The sequence below is a fragment of the Haliotis rufescens genome, unplaced genomic scaffold (genome assembly GCF_023055435.1).
Source record: "Haliotis rufescens isolate VD_foot unplaced genomic scaffold, xgHalRufe1.0.p SCAF_4, whole genome shotgun sequence".
In the NCBI taxonomy this organism is placed as follows: Eukaryota; Metazoa; Mollusca; class Gastropoda; order Lepetellida; family Haliotidae; genus Haliotis; species Haliotis rufescens.
The window spans coordinates 54,569,397-54,590,825 of NW_025964112.1; the positions used below are offsets into that span (position 1 = coordinate 54,569,397).

At 42.8% G+C, this 21,429-nt stretch overlaps 1 protein-coding gene across 13 annotated transcripts in view; it reads left to right on the forward strand.

The window, feature by feature from the left end:
- The window catches only part of LOC124115086 (microtubule-associated protein tau-like), a 148,824-nt gene that overhangs the window by 71,069 nt on the left and 56,326 nt on the right, over nucleotides 1-21,429 (forward strand). For all 13 annotated transcript variants that reach the window (XM_046475920.2, XM_046475918.2, XM_046475925.2 and 10 more), the window contains 2 exons: nucleotides 15,504-16,451; nucleotides 19,192-19,229. In XM_046475920.2, coding sequence (XP_046331876.1) covers nucleotides 15,504-16,451; nucleotides 19,192-19,229 — 986 coding nt within the window. The remainder of the gene's footprint in view (nucleotides 1-15,503; nucleotides 16,452-19,191; nucleotides 19,230-21,429) is intronic.

Genomic DNA, 21,429 nt, shown 5'->3' on the forward strand with positions numbered 1-21,429 from the left:
TGATGATGACGATAATAATGTTCTTGAAGACATGCGGGAAGTTGCAAAGTATTGTCTCAAGATTAGCATGATATCTATGGTTTTGTGTCTTAGCCTTGTAGTCAAATAAATGACCATGTTGTCAAACAAATGACCATGTAGTCAAACAAATGTAAAAAGTTAGCTCTAGTTAAGATATTACAGATAGAATGGCTTGCAATTTTTCTAGTGTCCTTTCCAATACAGTGATAACTGTTAAAGATTCACATTCCTCCTATAGGACACAATAAAATAAAATAATTATTACATTTCATCCACATTTTTGACGAAAAATATCAGACATGAGCATGATAATATTTTCAATCTGTTCAAGCAAATGTGAATATTAATTGTCAATGGATGTAATTCACTTGAAGCATGCATGTTTGGTAGGATCTGTAGGTACTTGGATTCAATAAAATACTCTGTGCAGATAGGGTGTTTGGCAGTGAGGCAGGTGTGGTTGAAATCTTATAATTAATTTATTTGGGCCTTATTTGTAATTTATAGAGCCATTATGTGCATGTATGCAAACATCGGGATTGACTTCCTCTGGAGGCTTGGTAGATTATCTGAAGACATTTTCTTTGTCACAATGGTTTGTTAGAGACGAGCTCATAGAGTAGCAAGAATTTTAATAACTATAAAATATACTTAGTTGATCGCAGTTCTCATTGTAATGATCAATCATTAATTATTAAAGTTGTTTCCAACTCTACTCTGACAAATGTTCAGCCATGCTGCCTTAAGCAATTGATTTGTTGATGGGACTGTTTAGGTTTAGAACATGATGTAGAACCATGATGGTGGTGGAATTGGTCGATATAGACAGTGAAATGGACAGAAACATGGGAAAGCAAATTAATCATGATATGCTGGAATGGATATGGAAAAAAATATGTATGGATTTGAAAATAAGGTTTAGGTAGGGTAAAAAAGATAATAATATCACTCATATTATCTAATGCATATTATCCAAGCTTCCTGATGTCAATATTAAGTGGCTTAGAGTGAACTAATAACCATCTCAGTTTAGTGGAATAGGACAACACACAAACATTTACTCTTTTATGCAAGTTGTGTGAACTACGGGTGCTACAGGACATGCTTACCCTTTTCAAGAACACCTGGTTTCATAACTGATTTTGTGTAGGACAACACACAAATACATACTTTTTTTTATGTGAGTTGTGTGAACTACGGGTGCTACCAGGACATGCTTACCCTTTTCAAGAACACCTGGTTTCATAACAGATTTTCAGTGATCCATTCATATAATTTTTGTAACTATTTTGCCTTCTCTCCACAATGGAATCTGTTTGGGCAGATAATCAAGACTGAGTCTTCTCTGGCATTTTTGTTATATATTAATATGATTATTTCATGAGGAAAATGAAATAATAATGATCTAAGAATCTATGAATGATTGATCTGAGAGCTCCAATTATTGATCCCCAGTATAACAAGCACTTTAGCCAGCAAATATACGATATGTGTCCATCCCTTACAAATATTGCTGGCCTGGGGGGGCAGTGTTGTGACATGCTGCTCCTGTTCTGATCGCGAACAGATGGGGGGTTGTAGTTGGGTATAACATGGCACAGACAGTTCCTTTCCTCCTGCTTGAATGACCTATGTTAAAACGATATAAGTAAATATAAGTAAATATACATATGTAATACTTCATATAATAGTATCCAGTGTTCATTTATTCTAATAATGTTCATATAAATTCAAAAATGGTACAGACGAATGTATCGGTAGTTTATTCCGTTTGTTGACACTTGATTTCTGGTATACATGTTGAATGTTTTGTTTACCCATGGGGGGGAAAAATACCTGAAATCTTATGTTGGCGTGTATAATGCGCACCCCCCTCTGCACGGTTTCATTTTCTGAAAAAAAAGTGTGCACTATACACAAGAAAATACAGTACTATATGTGTCTATCCCTTACAAATATGGCTGGCCTGGGGGGGGCAGTGTTGTGACATGCTGCTCATGTTCTGATCACGAACAGATGGGGGTCGTAGTTGGGTATAACATGGCACAGACAGTTCCTTTCCTCCTCGGAACATAAGCAGGGCTACTATCATTGGCAGTTTTAGACTATTCCACTCATCCATGTGCAATAACATCACCAGTTTATCCAGATGCGTTAGATACATCAGAACACACTCCAAAGCTGCTGCACGTTCCAAGATCTCGGATGAGACGGAGTGCAGTTATTCCTGATGCACATATTTTTGTTTTCTCAGCATTGATCATATGATTATGCAACAAATTGTGGAGATTATTTGCATATTTCTTTCTGTTATAATTAGGACTTAAGTGATAAATCAGTTTGTAGTGGTGTAAGAAGGAATATTGGTATGTTTTTATGAGTCATAAATGCAGCATTTGTGCACTTGCTGTGCTTTCAAGATAGATCAAGTTGTTCATAACTTGCTTTGCACTGACATTTATGTCAATTGATTCCAATTTTCGTACCTACTGATGTTCGGGGAAAACTGATTGCTTTACTATAGAGATGTAATAGTCTGGAGTTTCATAGCAGAAACATATGTTCTCATGACAGGAATAGCCAGCAAGCAAGGTTCATCTTCCGGTACTTCATGTGTGTCCTCTGTAACCCCTACATCCCCCCTCCCTCCACCCCCACCCTTAACCCCTTCTATCCTTTCTCTTCAGCCCTTGTCTCCCCTCCCTCCACCCCCACCCTTAACCCCTTCTATCCTCTCTCTGCAGCTCTTGTCTCCCATCCCTCCACCCCCTCAGTTAACCCCTTCTATCCTCTCTCTTCAGCCCCTGTCTCCCCTCCCTCCACCCCCTCAGTTAACCCCTTCTATCCTCTCTCTTCAGCCCTTGTCTCCCCTCCCTCCACCCACACCCTTCACCCCTTCTATCCTCTCTCTTCACCCCTTGTCTCCCCTCCCTCCACCCCCTACCTTAACCCCTTCTATCCTCTCTCTTCAGCCCTTGTCTCCCCTCCCTCCACCCCCTCAGTTAACCCCTTCTATCCTCTCTCTTCAGCCCTTGTCTCCCTTCCCTCCACCCCCTCAGTTAACCCCTTCTATCCTCTTTCTTCAGCCCTTGTCTCCCCTCCCTCCACCCACCGCCTTCACCCCTTCTATCCTCCTTCTTCAGCCCTTGTCTCCCCTCCCTCCACCCCTCAGTTAACCCCTTCTATCCTCTCTCTTCAGCCCTTGTCTCCCCTCCCTCCACCCCCTCAGTTAACCCCTTCTATCCTCTTTCTTCAGCCCTTGTCTCCTCTCCCTCCACCCCCTACCTTAACCCCTTCTATCCTCTCTCTTCAGCCCTTGTCTCCCCTCCCTCCACCCCCTCAGTTAACCCCTTCTATCCTCTTTCTTCAGCCCTTGTCTCCCCTCCCTCCACCCCCTCAGTTAACCCCTTCTATCCTCTTTCTTCAGCCCGTCTCCCCTCCCTCCACCCCCTCAGTTAACCCCTTCTATCCTCTCTCTTCAGCCCTTGTCTCCCCTCCCTCCACCCACACCCTTCACCCCTTCTATCCTCTCTCTTCACCCCTTGTCTCCCCTCCCTCCACCCACTCAGTTAACCCCTTCTATCCTCTCTCTTCAGCCCTTGTCTCCCCTCCCTCCACCCCTCAGTTAACCCCTTCTATCCTCTCTCTTCAGCCCTTGTCTCCCTTCCCTCCACCCCCTCAGTTAACCCCTTCTATCCTCTTTCTTCAGCCCTTGTCTCCCCTCCCTCCACCCCCTCAATTAACCCCTTCTATCCTCTCTCTTCAGCCCTTGTCTCCCCTCCCTCCACCCCCTCAGTTAACCCCTTCTATCCTCTTTCTTCAGCCCTTGTCTCCTCTCCCTCCACCCCCTACCTTAACCCCTTCTATCCTCTCTCTTCAGCCCTTGTCTCCCCTCCCTCCACCCCCTCAGTTAACCCCTTCTATCCTCTTTCTTCAGCCCTTGTCTCCCCTCCCTCCACCCCCTCAGTTAACCCCTTCTATCCTCTCTCTTCAGCCCTTGTCTCCCCTCCCTCCCCTTCTATCCTCTCTCTTCACCCCTTGTCTCCCCTCCCTCCATCCACTCAATTAACCCCTTCTATCCTCTCTCTTCAGCCCTTGTCCCCCCTCCCTCCACCCCCTCAGTTAACCCCTTCTCTCTCTCTTCAGCCCTTGTCTCCCCTCCCTCCACCCCCTGCCTTAACCCCTTCTATCCTCTCTCTTCAGCCCTTGTCTCCCCTCCTTCATCCCATCTCTCCTCATCCCACCAGCAGCTCATCCCCCAAATCACACCCACACCTTCTCCCTTCACCCTTCCTCTTTCACCAAAAGAATAATGCTTAGTCTCTGAAAATATATAATTTTGGTAGAAACCAATAACTCCTTTTAAATTGAAAAGTAGCCCTAGTGAGATGGGAGATTCCGAACCTGATAAAAATCTAGACTTGCTTCATGTAGAGCTTTTGCATAACAGAGGGTGATGGGATAGCCTAATGGTTAAAGTGTTAGCTTGTCACGCCAAAGGCCCTGGTTCCATTTCCCACATAGGTACAATGTGTGAAACCCATTTCTGGTGTCCACTGCCATGATTTGCTGGAATATTGCTAAAAGCGGCGTAAAACTGTACTCACTCACTTTTGCATTACAGAAAGGGCAGAGTGGGGGAGAAAATAATATGGTTCAGGGACTGCGAGACAGACTACTTTCACCACCGCCCCCACACACCCCACCACCCACCGGCCCATTTAACCCTTTCATCACTCCTACTACTCCCTCACTTCAAGCCTCTCTTCACCCAGGGACCCTCCCTTCACCCTACTACTCCCTCACTTCAAGCCTCTCTTCACCCAGGGACCCTCCCTTCACCCTTCTACTCCCTCACTTCAAGCCTGTCTTCACCCAGGGACCCTCGCTTCACCCTACTACTCCCTCACTTCAAGCCTGTCTTCACCCAGCGACCCCCCCCCTTCCTTCCTTGCCTACCTCCACCCCTTCTACACCCTCACTTCAAGCTTCTCTTCACCCAGGGACTCTCACTCCACCACTTCTACTCCCTCACTTCAAGCCTCTCTTCACCCAGGGACCCTAAATCCACCACTTCTACTCCCTAACTTCAAGCCTCTCTTCACCCAGGGACCCTAAATCCACCACTTCTACTCCCTAACTTCAAGCCTCTCTTCACCCAGGGACCCTCACTCCACCACTTCTACTCCCTCACTTCAAGCCTCTCTTCACCCAGGGACCCTCACTCCACCACTTCTACTCCCTCACTTCAAGCCTCTCTTCACCCAGGGACCCGCACTCCACCACTTCTACTCCCTCACTTCAAGCCTCTCTTCACCCAGGGACCCTCACTCCACCCCTTCTACTCCCTCACTTCAAGCCTCTCTTCACCCAGGGACCCTCACTCCACCACTTCTACTCCCTCACTTCAAGCCTCTCTTCACCCAGGGACCCTCACTCCACCACTTCTACTCCCTCACTTCAAGCCTCTCTTCACCCAGGGACCCTCACTCCACCCCTTCTACTCCCTCACTTCAAGCCTCTCTTCACCCAGGGACCCTCACTCCACCACTTCTACTCCCTCACTTCAAGCCTCTCTTCACCCAGGGACCCTCACTCCACCCCTTCTACTCCCTCACTTCAAGCCTCTCTTCACCCAGGGACCCTCACTCCACCACTTCTACTCCCTCACTTCAAGCCTCTCTTCACCCAGGGACCCTCACTCCACCACTTCTACTCCCTCACTTCAAGCCTCTCTTCACCCAGGGACCCTCACTCCACCCCTTCTACTCCCTCACTTCAAGCCTCTCTTCACCCAGGGACCCTCACTCCACCACTTCTACTCCCTCACTTCAAGCCTCTCTTCACCCAGGGACCCTCACTCCACCACTTCTACTCCCTCACTTCAAGCCTCTCTTCACCCAGGGACCCTCACTCCACCACTTCTACTCCCTCACTTCAAGCCTCTCTTCACCCAGGGACCCTCACTCCACCCCTTCTACTCCCTCACTTCAAGCCTCTCTTCACCCAGGGACCCTCACTCCACCACTTCTACTCCCTCACTTCAAGCCTCTCTTCACCCAGGGACCCTCACTCCACCACTTCTACTTCCTCACTTCAAGCCTCTCTTCACCCAGGGACCCTCACTCCACCACTTCTACTCCCTCACTTCAAGCCTCTCTTCACCCAGGGACCCTCACTCCACCCCTTCTACTCCCTCACTTCAAGCCTCTCTTCACCCAGGGACCCTCACTCCACCACTTCTACTCCCTCACTTCAAGCCTCTCTTCACCCAGGGACCCGCACTCCACCACTTCTACTCCCTCACTTCAAGCCTCTCTTCACCCAGGGACCCTCACTCCACCACTTCTACTCCCTCACTTCAAGCCTCTCTTCACCCAGGGACCCTCACTCCACCCCTTCTACTCCCTCACTTCAAGCCTCTCTTCACCCAGGGACCCGCACTCCACCACTTCTACTCCCTCACTTCAAGCCTCTCTTCACCCAGGGACCCTCACTCCACCACTTCTACTCCCTCACTTCACACTTGTAGGCACCTTCCCCTCCTTCCCTTCCCTACCTCCATCCCTTCTATTCCTTTCATGCCTTTCCTTCCCCCCTCCCTTTACCCCAGGGCCCCTCCCCACCCTTCACCCCCTCCCCACCCTTCACCCCCTCCCCACCCTTCACCCCCTCTTCAACACACACCCCGTCCCCCAGTCCCTGCAACATGCTCATATTGTTACACAGGTTATGTCAGAGAATCTTCAGTCTGTTTTATACACAATCTGGAGGGGAGGCCCACATGATAAAATATTTACAGCAAGGAAAAAGCTGTGATGTTGCTCTAAGTAGCTTGGCCATCTGTCTTGGGGTAAAAATGTGGGATGTGCTTCAGGGAACCTAGTGGCGGGGAGCTGGGAGGTTTTTATGGGGATGGATTGTCATAATGTAAGATGGTGGTGCTGACTGAAACGTGATTGCCGGTACACATGGAACATGTTTGGCAGACATTTTGACATAAATTTGACGGTTGTTGTGAGTTGTAGGAACTATTTTGGGAGGTAGTGAAAAGCTTTGATATGTTTTATTTCTATGATGTCTTTTATTGAAATTTAGTGCAGACTTACTGTTGAATAACGTGTGGTAATCAAAGAATTGGGGTTTCTGGAAGCAACTTTTCATTTCATTACTTTAATATTTAAATATGACTCTAATAGTGGGAGTAATCCTTTGCCATGGGTTATTCAGGTCTAAATATATCACTGTGAAAAACACTGAGGACCTTAAAACACTAATAGGCTGACAAGTGAATTCAACTGTTTTCTCTTCAAGATACTATCTTCCTAAGCACTCATGCACTGACTTCTCTGATATTGAGATGGCAGGTCACATATGCACATGTGCACTTACTTATCACAACTACTGCAGATGCTTTCAATTTTTTTGAAAAAAATAAAAGAGTTCTTGAGTTTTTGTGCTCCAAGTCTAATTATAGGATATTTTTTAACCTCGTTGAAATTGTCTTTTAACAGTAGGAATTATCTAATTTGATAATTTACTAGGAAATGTTCTTTGTTTGTTATTTGGGTTCATTGTTCCACTGTTATTGTTTATAGTGTTATCAGGGAGATGAGAGCAGTGACCTCAGAGGACTATTGTGTTCTCTCTGTGGCAAATGAGTATGCTTGAGGTATTGCCATGCCAGGGATTCTTCTCACAAAGACACTTATCAGGCCAATTTGCAGCATGTGTAATTTGATCCCAAGGAAATGGTAAAACGGGACTTTAACAGGGCTAGGTTAGCTGCAGATGTGCAGTAGGGGGTATGTGATGCACATGCACTTAGCAGATGAGAGATACACTCCAGCAGAAGCTGATGTGAAGGTTAAGGCTTGGTTACACAGTCAGACGTGATAGAAGGGAAGACTAGGTCATACAGTGAGGTGTGATACGGGGAGTACTAGGTCATACAGTGAGGGGTAGGTCATACAGTGAGGGGTAGGTCATACAGTGAGGTGTGATACGGGGAGTACTAGGTCATACAGTGAGGGGTAGGTCATACAGTGAGGTGTGATACAGGGAGGTGTAGATCAAACAGTGAGGTGTGATATGGGGAGTACTAGGTCATACAGTGAGAGGTAGGTCATACAGTGAGGTGTGATACAGGGAGGGGTAGGTCATACAGTGAGGTGTGATACGGGGAGTACTAGGTCATACAGTGAGAGGTAGGTCATACAGTGAGGTGTGATACAGGGAGGGGTAGGTCATACAGTGAGGTGTGATACAGGGGGAGGTAGGTCATACAGTGAGGGGTGATACAGGGAAAACTAGGTCATACAGTGAGGGGTAGGTCATACAGTGAGGTGTGATACAGGGAGGACTTGGTCATACAGTGAGAGGTAGGTCATACAGTGAGGTGTGATACAGGGAGGACTAGGTCATACAGTGAGGGGTAGGTCATACAGTGAGGTGTGATACAGGGAGGACTTGGTCATACAGTGAGGGGTAGGTCATACAGTGAGGTGTGATACAGGGAGGACTAGGTCATACAGTGAGAGGTAGGTCATACAGTGAGGTTTGATACAGGGAGGGGTAGGTCATACAGTGAGGTGTGATATGGGGAGTACTAGGTCATACAGTGAGGGGTAGGTCATACAGTGAGATGTGATACAGGGAGAGGCAGGTCATACAGTGAGGTGTGATACAGGGAGTACTAGGTCATACAGTGAGGGGTAGGTCATACAGTGAGGTGTGATACAGGGAGGACTAGGTCATACAGTGAGAGGTAGGTCATACAGTGAGGTGTGATACAGGGAGGGGTAGGTCATACAGTGAGGTGTGATACAGGGGGAGGTAGGTCATACAGTGAGGGGTGATACAGGGAAGACTAGGTCATACAGTGAGGGGTAGGTCATACAGTGAGGTGTGATACAGGGAGGACTAGGTCATACAGTGAGGTGTGATACAGGGAGTACTAGGTCATACAGTGAGGGGTAGGTCATACAGTGAGGTGTGATACAGGGAGGACTAGGTTATATTGTGAGGTGTGATACGGGGAGTACTAGGTCATTCAGTGAGGTGTGATACGGGGAGTACTAGACCCCCTTACTCCATTCTCCTCCCATTCAACCCTCCCTAATAAAAATACATGTAACACATCTTTCATGACACCCCCACACCCCACACACCTTACAAACCCCTTTCGTTGTGTCTTTTTTCTCATTCCGCCACATCCCCATAATAAATGACCAGTCCCTAATACAATGAGGTCCAGGTCAGACACAGAGTTGTGAGGTCCAGGTCAGACACAGAGTTGTGAGGTCCAGGTCAGACACAGAGTTGTGAGGTCCAGGTCAGACACAGAGTTGTGAGGTCCAGGTCAGACACAGAGTTGTGTTACAGGACAGACTTGGATAATGAAATCCCTCAATACAAGTGTTGAGTATTAGGTTATATATGCTTTGGTCGTGTAAGGGCAATTACAAATGTGGGTCTGAAAGTCAACCTAGCCCAGTGAAAATTGACTAGACTTGGGCATCAGGCTTGCAATAAACTACATCGACTTTGGTAACAGTCCAAACTCGCAACATATACATGCAGCCAGCTGTGTAAGGTGTAGTCATGTGTAAGCAGTGTTTGTGGTGCTTCATCCCACCACTGGTGTGCTGTAACACTACAGATGTGGACCGCTCCAGCTTGGTGTTTACTCTACAGCAGTCTGTTGTTGGGAGCGTTGTTACTGCTGAAGTGTTCATGCAGGGTGTGGAGATTGGCAGGTGCTTAATTGGCTATGTAGTTAACATACATGTATCTCTTTGAAAATAAAGATCTAAACTTGACTGGAATTAAGACACTTGTATTATTGGTGTTCCATTGAGTCATATTATCATGATTATAGTGAAGACCAATTGGGATACAGAAACCATGATGATCTGGGTAAGAATAGGTCTTCAGCAACCCATGCTTTTCAAAAAAGGTGACAAGACCTGTGAAGATCTGGGTAGAATAGGTCTTTAGCAACGGCGAATATGCTTGTTGTAAGAGGCGACTAACGGGATCGGGTGGTCAGGCTCGCTGACTTGGTTGATGCATGTCAACGATCGATGCTCATGATATCAATCACTGGATTGTCTGGTCCAAACTCGATTATTTACAGACTGCCGTTATATAGCTGGAATATTGCTGAGTGCAGCGTTAAACAACAAACAAACAAACAAACATAAAAGGTGACTACCAGGAATTGGTGGTCTTGGTGGTAGATGCATGTCATCATATATCACTTTCGTGCATTGATGCTCATGATATCAATCTCTGGATTGTCTGGTCCGGACTTGATTATTTACAGACTGCCGTCATATTGCTGAGTGCAACAAACAAGCAAACAAACAAACAAACACCAGACAAGTAGGTGTGAGATGTTTGATGTTCTTCCTGACAGGAGCAGTAATCTTGAAGGATGTTTGCTGTTGGTGAAGAGTCTGGAATCATTATGGGTGGTGGGGTAGCCCTGTGGTTAAAGCACTCGCACATCATCTCAACAGACTGGGTTCGACTCCCCACATGTGAACAGTCTGAGAGGCCCATGAAAACGTCATCTGTTGTGATTATTTCAGGAATATGGCCAAAGGTTGGGTAAAACTCCTGTCACTACTCCCTTACAGGAATCGATTGCCGTTCCGTATTCTGTAAATGTAAATGATGATATATGTGTACAATATGTATTTGAGTGGGTTGGGTGAGTTTGAAGGATGACTCATATGATTCCATGTAAGGTTGGGTTTTTGCTGTGATAGCAGCCTTATCTACTGATGTCATGTAGAGCAGTAAGAGTGGTTGAGTGAGTATTAGAATTAAAACTTCTATATCATTACATTTAAAATATGCATTTAATTGCAGAAATGTGAGACTTAAAGAACTGAACAAAATACAGCTATGCATACCTATAATAAGGCCTGGGATGTAATACATGCATACCTATGTCCTATAATAAGGCCTGGGATATAATACATGCATACCTATGTCCTATAATAAGGCCTGGGATATAATACATGCATACGTATGTCCTATAATAAGGCCTGGGATGTAATATATGACAGCTCTCCAAGTGTTGGCTGGCATTTAGTCATAGACGATATTTCATGTGTTGAGTGAAATATCATGTTTCTCCCATCCAGGGAGATATTTTCGAGTGGCGTATCCACGAGTGAAAATATCTCCTTTTCCCTGTCACGAGAGGAGAGAAACATGATTTTTCGCGAGACATATGGAATATCCTATTTATTACACCGGGGTATACGTTTTGTGTAGGTGTCTACCGGAAATTTATTTATAAATTAAAATATTTCATTGAAATTGTAAAACCTTGAAACACAAATTCTCCCTCCCTAACACACAGGGACGACAGTTCACCACCCCTTGTGTTTGCGACTTAAAAAGTAGTTTAGTGTTTGCAAAACCTTAAACAATCTAAACAAAAGTATGCAAAAATATTAAGGGTCATGAAAAAATTTGTTATCATACAATTAGATATGATTTTATACAAAATCAACTTTAACAAAAAATATTCTTCAAAACTAGGAGACTGCTGTTGGAAGCAAAATAATACATGCTGGTCAAGTAACAAAAATGGCGCCTTGCGAAACGAATAGTATCGATTGACGAGTTAAATGAGAAATTTACAGTGCATAAAGAAAGATTTTTGAGAGAATAACAAACGGCAAGATGTGGTATTAACTCCATACATGACCATCTGTCATTATTTTGCCTTGTCAATTAGGAACTAACGTAAATAGGAAGTCAACAATTTGTTACGGGCAAGACACTTACAATAAAGGGAGACAACTTAAGGGGAGGTAACTCTTGTATGAATAGCTCTGTCAAAGTGTTATGTTCACTGCAGTGAAATATCAAGTGTTATGTTCACTGCAATGAAAATATCCCTCTTCTCAACTTCGGAAAACTCATTCTTTCACACTGAAGTATATAATAAATGAAATGAATTGGCCTCCCATAACATTTTGCTATTGCCATGGAAACATGTTTGTCTTACTAATTAATCAAGTGAAGGATGAATCTGTTTGTGAAATCTCATCACCTTGCAATATTACGTCTGTCAACACCACACATGTACATGGTGGGGATGTTTATGCTATGATTGTTTATATATATAGTTGACGGCCAACGTTTCATTTAATCAAGATTATACATATACAAAATTGGAGTCAGTTCATTTGGTTTGTTGAGAACAAATTGCTGGAAAAGTTTCAAGGATTTAGGGCATATATGCTGCTTAAAAGAAATTAAAAATCAGCCAATTTTTTAATATCACTTTATATAGTTGTTAGTCTGTGACATGACAGATTAACTATAGCCATATTAAAAATCGGGTATTCTTTAACTTCTTATAAGTAGTATAGTTTGCCTGGCTGCTGAGTTTGAGGTATGATGTTTTGAGAATAAAAATAGACTGCACACAGAAAACAATTGAAATGCATGTGTATGCTTTTTCCAAGCTTGACTCACTCACATCCATCTACTTCCATTTCATGAAGCAACTGGGATACAAGAACCCAGTTTATTGTCTGTGAATGAGATATAATGCCCTGAACAAATATATCCATGTCACGGATGTGCCTAAAAAGTAAGTGTAGCCATTTCTACTCGTACTTCCTGACTACCGGCCTTTCTGGGACACAGCGCTAGGGGACATTGATACCAGGATATAAATAACACATGCAATGTAACACTCATTAGACTCGGCAAGCTCTCTTTTATCCAAATTAATTGCAAAAAATGTCTAACACAACTGAAATATACTACAGCAATCACATAGTTTCCACAAGTTTATGATTGTATACAAAAAGTTAAAATGTTTCCTTGCAGTGTGAACACAACAGTTTGCAAATTGGTACTTCAAATATGTTTTTTATTTATTGAAACAAAGACTGGTTCCAGTCTGTATGGCTTCTATAATTACACCACCAGTCCGTTTCCCAGTGGAAATGTCGCTCTGACCTTGATTATGGTAATTAATAGTGTGTAATTTGCTAACCAGTTGTATGTTTGTCAGCGGTGAGTAATGCCCTGTGTTGAGACAGCCAAGAGAGAGCAGATGCTAGGCTCAAGATGAGGACCGGAGGCACATGCAGCTTGCTGTAGCTTCAAAGAGGAGACATAAGATTCGGCCCTTATGTTTTCTGATTCACCATTATCACTTTTTGCTTGCTGAATGTAAAAACCTGTTTCTTTTTAATTGTCTTCATTACTTCTCTCAAGGCCACTAGAGTTATCTCCCTTGTACTAAGATTGGACAGGGCAGTGTGGGAAGCAACAGTGAGAATATCCATTGTGGGCAGGCACTGTTGTCGCTAGGGTATCAAGTGTATCACATGAATCTATGAATAATTGTTGGTAATACAATGTATGAGTCAGACTTGAATATATTACTCATGTTGGTATCGTTAGAATCATGCAAAATATGACATATTGTTCAACATTGATGATCGTTCAGTGGACAATAATCTATTAATCATAATTTGTTTCATGTCATATTCTTGAGCATCTGAATCTCTTGACTATGTCAGCCATGATGGAAAGTCTTTATCACTGTGTTTGTGGGCAAGGGTAGCTTTATGGTAAGCAAGGATTATATCCTACCTAAATATTATCCTGGAGGAAGTTTTACTCTGGAGTATAGTATAGGATAGGATTAAACACACTGGTATGGGTTCAAATTCACTAGGGAGAATCAACCTGACACTAGAGAATTTCATCCCCGGGATAAAAAATATTCACTCTTACATTATCATATGCTTTATAGTGATATGGGGGGCGGTCAGGTAGCCTAGAAGTTAAAGTGTTAGCTCGTCACGCCGAAGACCCGGGTTCGATTCCAGGCATGGGTACAATGTATGACGCCCATTTCTGGTGTCCCCCACCATGATATTGCTGGAATATTGCTAAAAGCGGCATAAAACCATACTCACTCACTATAGTGAGTGAGTGAGTATGGTTTTACGCCGCTTTTAGCAATATTCCAGCAATATCACGGCGGGGGACACCAGAAATGGGCTTCACACATTGTACCCATGTCGGGAATCGAACCCGGGTCTTTCGCGTGACGAGCGAACACTCACTATAGTGATATGGGCGATGGCATAGTGGGATCAGGTCCAGCAACTCACTGTGTAGAGGAAGCTAGTCATGGGTTCAAATCCCATCCTTGGTTTGTCAGCACCATGCACAATTTTAGGTTTTGGTAGGCATTTGCAATGAGTCAATTAGAGCTTCCATCCCATTAAGATGCCCTGCTCACTCACTCACTCTTCACATGCAGCATTCGAAGGTTTCATGTCAAAGAATAAAATTGAAACTTAAATGTATAGAGTTGGATGGCAATCTTATTACTTGATTTATTGATGCCTGTTTGAAGTTGGAATCAGGTAGTTTGTCTTGATGGTATATGTCTGTGTATGTACATGTGTTGACCTGAATGACTCATGTTGCTGTCCCTGTGTGCTGGCCCACCTGAGAGGCCATGTCAAACACCTGTCACATGTGCATCTGCCTCGTTATGCTCAGGTCTGCATTGTTTCTCTCTCGGACATCTGTCAGTTCCATCTCAGTTACTATATTAATGTAATTGATATTTAAGTTGTTTTCACACCGCAGTCATGTAATCAATATTAAAGTTGTATCCCCAGGAAAAAACATGTTAAGACTCACATTACCTTCATAGCCTCTCAGGGGCGGTCGGGTAGTCTAGTGGTTAAAGCGTTCGCTCGTCACGCCAAAGACCCAGGTTCGATTCCCGACATGGGTACAATGTGTGAAGCCTATACCTTGTGTCCCCAGCCGTGATATTGCTGGAATATTGCTAAAAGTGGCGTAAAACCTCACTCACTCACTCACTCACTCACTCACTCACTCACTCACTCACTCACTCACTCATAACCTCTTATCTTTAAATTGTTTGATAGGCATTATTTAGAAGTTGACGGATGACAAAGTAGACACAATTTTATGGATAACAACTTCTTTAATACTGTAAAGGTGATGTTTCGGTCTAGATCCTTATACCGTTGTCAAACAAGTCTTGTTTCTTATCTTTAGTTGTAACTTGTAAATTTCACAAGTAGAACATTTACAAATGTAAAAATAAAATTGAATTTATTGCAACAAGTGAACAATTATCAACATGACCAGCAGGCATTTGTTGAAAAAAAAATCAAAGGTTATGTTAATACCTGAAACTTATCCTTTGACCTCTATATGAAACTAGGCAAGATATTATGGGGAAGTTTGCATGAATCAATTTTTCTGAGCTAACTCTTTCAAAATATGCAGGCACATTATTTTATGCATGATCAGTGATATATATGATGTTATTGGTATTGTATTGTGATCCAGGATAATCCCGACACAATGCTATTGTATGTTGTACCATGGGCCTCATAGTGTCGCTTTAACAACATCATGTAATTCTATTATGTTTCTTTCAGATTTGCTTGACTCTGATGTGCCATATCCAGTGAAGCGTGAAATCGACCCCATGTCTCAGTCAATGTATGATGCTTCGACCTCCGACCCAATGACGCAGTCAATGTACGGGTACGACAATGGTTTACCTGATGCCGCCCCCGTTTTGACAGAGATACCCAATGCATTTGATTCGCTGTGCTCTAACGGAGATGCACAATACCTTGGGAGTGAGGACCAGGGCAGTGTGGAGGGCATGCAGAATGGATCTGGACCTGATGAAGGACCTGATGCGGGTCCAGTTCCAGAAGGAGTTCTGATTGACTTTGGAGGCCAGATCCAGAATCCCATTGATTCAGCACCTATGCCAGAGCCCTCCCCTGTGATACAGAGCAAGCCCCCGGAACCTCAGTTGATGTCACAGGAGCCTGGCATGTCACAGTTGAGCAAGCAGACGGCCGAGAGACCCGACATGCTTGGTGATCTCATAGCCACAGAGCCAGCACCAGTCTCACAGGACAAGCAGCCGAATGAAGGGAAAAGTTTCGGGGAAGTGAGCGCTGCGCAGCAGACACAAGCTACGACAGACAGTAGCGTTAGTCATAACATGGATGGGGGTGGGGATCTCATGTCTGAGGGGGAAACAGTGAAGGGGGGGACACTGCAAGGGGGGACGGCAGGTGACAGTCAGCCTGTAAATGGGGATGTACAACAATCCATGGAGTACACAAATACAACCAGATCTGTGACAGAGTCTAATGGTGAGGTTGCCACGGTGACCAGGACAGAGGAGACGACTATGGTTAGTAGGATACCACAGAAGCCTCCCTCACCAAAGAAATCTGGGGTGCCAGTTCTCCGTTCACCAAAGAAAGAGGCGGCAGTTGATGTGGGCCCAGGTTGGGATGACTCTATCACTGTCACCCACCCACGCTCACGACCGGCTCATCTCCTGCCCAGAAATATGAAAGGTAATATTTACATACTAAATTTCAATCGTTACAAAGGTAATGTCATTTTTGACATGTAATTAATCCATCTTCACCTCCTGTTAAGATATGAAAAACGGTATTAGTTATTTGGATGTCAATATTGGTAGCAATGACCTTGGTTTATTGTTAACGATTATTTAAGTGATCCACGGTTGTAAAATACATTATAAAGGGCAACAGTGTTACGGAGGTCGGTACACTGGGAACACAGGAAACTAACCAGTTTTCGTAATAGGTCAGGTACTGAATGCACGCTGCAGTGACAGATGTTCTGGAAATAATCAAAATTTATATGTCTGTAGACAGATGCAGTTTCTGTGAGGATGTGTTTTGTTTGCAAACAAGAACAGAATATTCTGTGGTTTCATCATTACAGAAACAGCTGTCAAAGCTTTAGTTATGGGATTAAGGAATCAGGAGTTGTTTCCCTTGAACTGCAACCGGCACAGTTATCACATCAGTTTGATGATTCTAAACTAGCACTAGTTGTATGAAGTCTTAGTTTATTTCCTGTTTTATAACTAGCAATACACGTATTATACCAACCAACCTGTAATTCCTTTTATGTAAAAGGTAAAAAAAAATAATTTGATTTTTGACAATATATCGACATAAATGCAACTCACATGGTGACATTTTGATATAGGTTCGTACACTGTTGTAAATTCAGTATAAGAAGGGAGTTTAACAGTACATATCCTTATGATGGAGATCAAGAATAGCCTGAGTAGAGATGAAAGGGAAGATTTACAATAAAACTTTAAAATTGATAGGTTTAGATATAGATCAAGGTGCTGATCATATAAATTATACAAATCTATTTTTTATTAATCATCTGTTTAGGAGATTGCAAGTTGAAGTTGATTGAATAGCTGTCATGGATATACGAATAGGAATGCACAGTATTCTTTTAATCAGAATTTATATGCATAAAATTGACTAGATTGTCTTTTGAGATGCCCCCTTCAGCTGCTTTGAGATTCAGCTGAGATAAACGAGCTGTCATACCTGATGTTTTTATCAGCTGAAATCTCAGGTATGTCAGAGGAGGCAACTCAGCTGTGAATTATGTCTGAAATAAAGAATATCTAAATCTTATTATCCCATGCCTTGCGGACAAGTACAAGTGAGATTGAATACACGTATTGGTTTATTGGACTAACCGACCAGCTAACCGTGACTGATAGGAATCAGATGACTTGGTAATTACTGTGAATGTGTTACTTTTACCATGCGTGGGTATTAAACAGGCTTTTTATTAAACACGTAATCACTTTGAACAATATACTTTTGTGTTATAATCATATGAATTTACAAACTGCATAAGGTTGAGAATCAAGAGCAGTCTGTCATGCTTGACAGCAACTTGATTTGATTGTAGTTACCATTAGGCCGAACCAATTTATTTCCTTCTTTTATATATTTTGTGGATCATTATGCCAAGAGGGGGGAGACAAAATATTAAAATTTAAAAGGTTGTCAGGGTTGACTATAGGTTAATTACCTCACTAAACTTTGAAACAAATGTTTGACAGAATTACACGTAAAATGTTAAACAAATATTTTCAATCAAATGCATCATTGTTATTTTTCTACATTGTATAATTTAGTGACTGCTTGTCTGAGAATATACTATGTAACATTTCGTAGGGATAATCAGATATATCATTCTATTTAAATATACACTTGACATATCACATGATGTTTTTCATGGAGATATAACAATATCCAGTAAAATATATATGTGACCAACCATGAGATAAAAATTCTTAAGGGTGAAAAATTACATTTTGACTTCTCATAATATTTAAAACTGCAGTATCCTAGGAACACAAAACTACCATTTACATGCTTCAATTCATTTTTATTATAGAAATACATGACATCAAACATTTGGACTCATTTTCTACAGAGCCCCATTTTCAGACGTATGACTGATTGTGTAAAAAACATTAATTGTTATAGATATCATATAATGCCTGATTAATTGAAAGAAGACATGTGTGCTGAAATGTTTTGAAATAATGTTTTCATTACATTACAAACTAAAGAGAGGAAAAAAAGATTTTTTTGTAAAGTTCACACACATGGTGATTTTCACTGTGGTAAGTTGACGTCAAACGTCTCTCTTTATGACGTCACAGCACAATTGTATCCTAGCACCCATAGGGTCCCTTTGCTCCGAGTGGGTCATATATATAGTTTGGCTGTAATATGATAGTATGTTAAAAATAATAAAACTATTAAAGAACAGTTTCACAGATTTAATCTGCTTACAGGAAAGGCACAGCTATAATTGATAGCCTGTAACTTGTTTTTAACATGGAACCTATCTCTAATGGTCTTCCCAGTCATGATCAATTCCGTATGGGATGGTTATCATTAGCAGATATAAATAATGTTTAAATTTAGAAAATTGGATTAAAGATGACAGTCTTGAAAGAGAATATTTAAAAAAAGTTTCAAATACGATATCATCTCAGGAACCAGATCTCAATCTCGGCAGCGTTAAACGAAACATACATTTTCATGTTTTCATATCAGTTCATCGTAAACAGCCAAGAAGAACCAGAGAGCCATTTCTGACTATCATTTTATGAGATACGGTGGCAAATCTATGTTTACATTCATGGGTAAAACTATAAAGTATTTTCAGTAAAGATGGATTGTGTGTTACTTGTTTTTTCAATCTCATCTTTATCTCGTATGCTTGTTGCAGAGCCAACACCTCCACCAAGACCTCAGTCAGGGAGACAGGTAAGACAGCTTCTTCTTCTACCCAATAGTGTTCAGTGCTGGGATCAGCCGGTCCTGGGTTCGAATCCCAGAATCACTCTATTTATGATGCCTGGTTTGTTAGCACCATTCCCATGCTTGTGGGTTTCACTAAGGTGACAACCAGGTACGACCTGTGTCATAAAGGCTTTCATGTCCTATTGAACTGACACCCAGTGACATAAATGGAGTTGCTGAGGTTGTCACAACTAGGTGAGGTGAAATGGAGTATAACTTCGCGTCCAGGATTACGGCACTTATGTAGCGATGTGCATGTGTAAGCAAGGATTATATCCTACCTAAATATTATCCTGGGGGAAGTTTTACTCTAGAGTATAGTATAGGATAGGATTAAACACACTGGAATGGGTTCAAATTCACTAGGGAGAATCATCCTGACACGAGAGAATTTCATCCCCGGGATATAAAATAGGGAAGGATAATATTCACTCTTACACATGCACTTGTGTGTTTGTGGCCGTATGTGCTAGTCTGAACTGATGCCGATTCATCATCTAAGTGCTAGCCCACTGAGACTCCGAGCCGACCAGTCCTTGGTTTAGCCCCTAAATGCATATTGCCAGGCAGGGTAAAAACAAGTACCATCTTTTAACATAGCTTGGGATCAAACCCCGACCTTCCGCACTCCAGGCTGACACTTTACCACTACACCAAGGAGGCTGTCCTGTTAGAACTAACTATAATGAGGTATTGGCAATATATCCCTGTTTTGATGCTTGGTGAAGAGGATTTTTCTCATGCTTTCAACTGAAGTTCTGTGTGGTCCAGACAGGGCATCGTGATACAGCTATATGTTGACCCTATATGGGACTAGCACAGTGGTCTAGTGGATAGAGCGTTTGCCTGGAGAGTGGAAGGGCATGGGTTTGATTCCCGGCCGCATTATACCAAAAGATGTTATAAGATGGTACTTGTTACCCTATCTGGTGCTTGGCATTAAGGGGCTAAAACAAGAACTTGTCGGCTAGGCGTCAGTATACTGTGTCTGAGTGGGGCATTCATGTTAAACTGCAGCATGGTATCTCAGTGGGCTGGCACTAAAAAAAGCAGCCCTGGTCTGGATTATTACAAGCATCCACATATGTAGTTTCATTTAGTGCAATAATCTTCAATGTGACATTGAACCCCGTTTCACCTCACCTCTCCCCAGTGACTTTAGGGTTGAAGTATTGCCTATTGAATGTTACATCACTTCCTAATAAGCATCTATGAAAGGTCGTATGAAGTGTGCAGCTATAATGACACCTCCTTAACTCCATGCCCTGGCAGATCAGCTCACCGTTATTGAGGATAGAATGTCTGCCTGGAGAGCAGAAAGCCATAAACGCATAAAACTGGGACTGGTCGGCTTGGAGTCAGTTATGATAATGTTTCTGAGTTGGGTATCCCTGCTATCTGCATCATGGTAGCCGGCTAGTGCTATAAAACCCACATCAGTCTGGACTAGTACAAGCAGCCACACACACATGTGCATGCATGTCGATATAAAAGTGCAATAATCTTGAACGAGACATTAAACCCCACATCACCTCAATTCACCATGTGGGGAAAATATCGACCACAAGTCAAGTGCCAGTATGAGACCCAAGTGCTACTAAGGAAGATCAGTTATGTCATCTCAAGTGACATGTCAAGTTAAATGTATTTGGAGTTGGGGTATTGGAGTCAGCAGCCACTGAAGCTGGCACACAGCTGTAAGTGTGGCATGGTATTAGTGTACCGGTATGCTGTCATTGCATCCCTTACTGTCCTGGTGATCCGTGAAGACCCGGGGTAGAATACGTCTACAGCAACCCATTCTTGCCGTAAAAGGCAAATATACTTGTCGTAAGAGGCGACTGATGGGATTGGGTGGTCAGGCTTGCTGTCTTGGTCAATGCATGTCATCATATTCCAATTGCGTAGATCATTGCACATGATGTCAATCACTGGATTGTCTGGTCCAGACTCCATTATTTACAGACCGCTGTAATATAGCTGGCGTTAAACAATAAACAAACAAACAAACAAACAAAAAATGGCTGTCCAGGTACACAGGCACATGACAAGGTGTATCATTACTCCCTTAAGGGCTCTCTGGAATGGCTTAGAAATACCTGTTGTGAGATTTCATTTCAACATTTCAACTATGAGACCAGCACTTATTACATGAATTCACTCA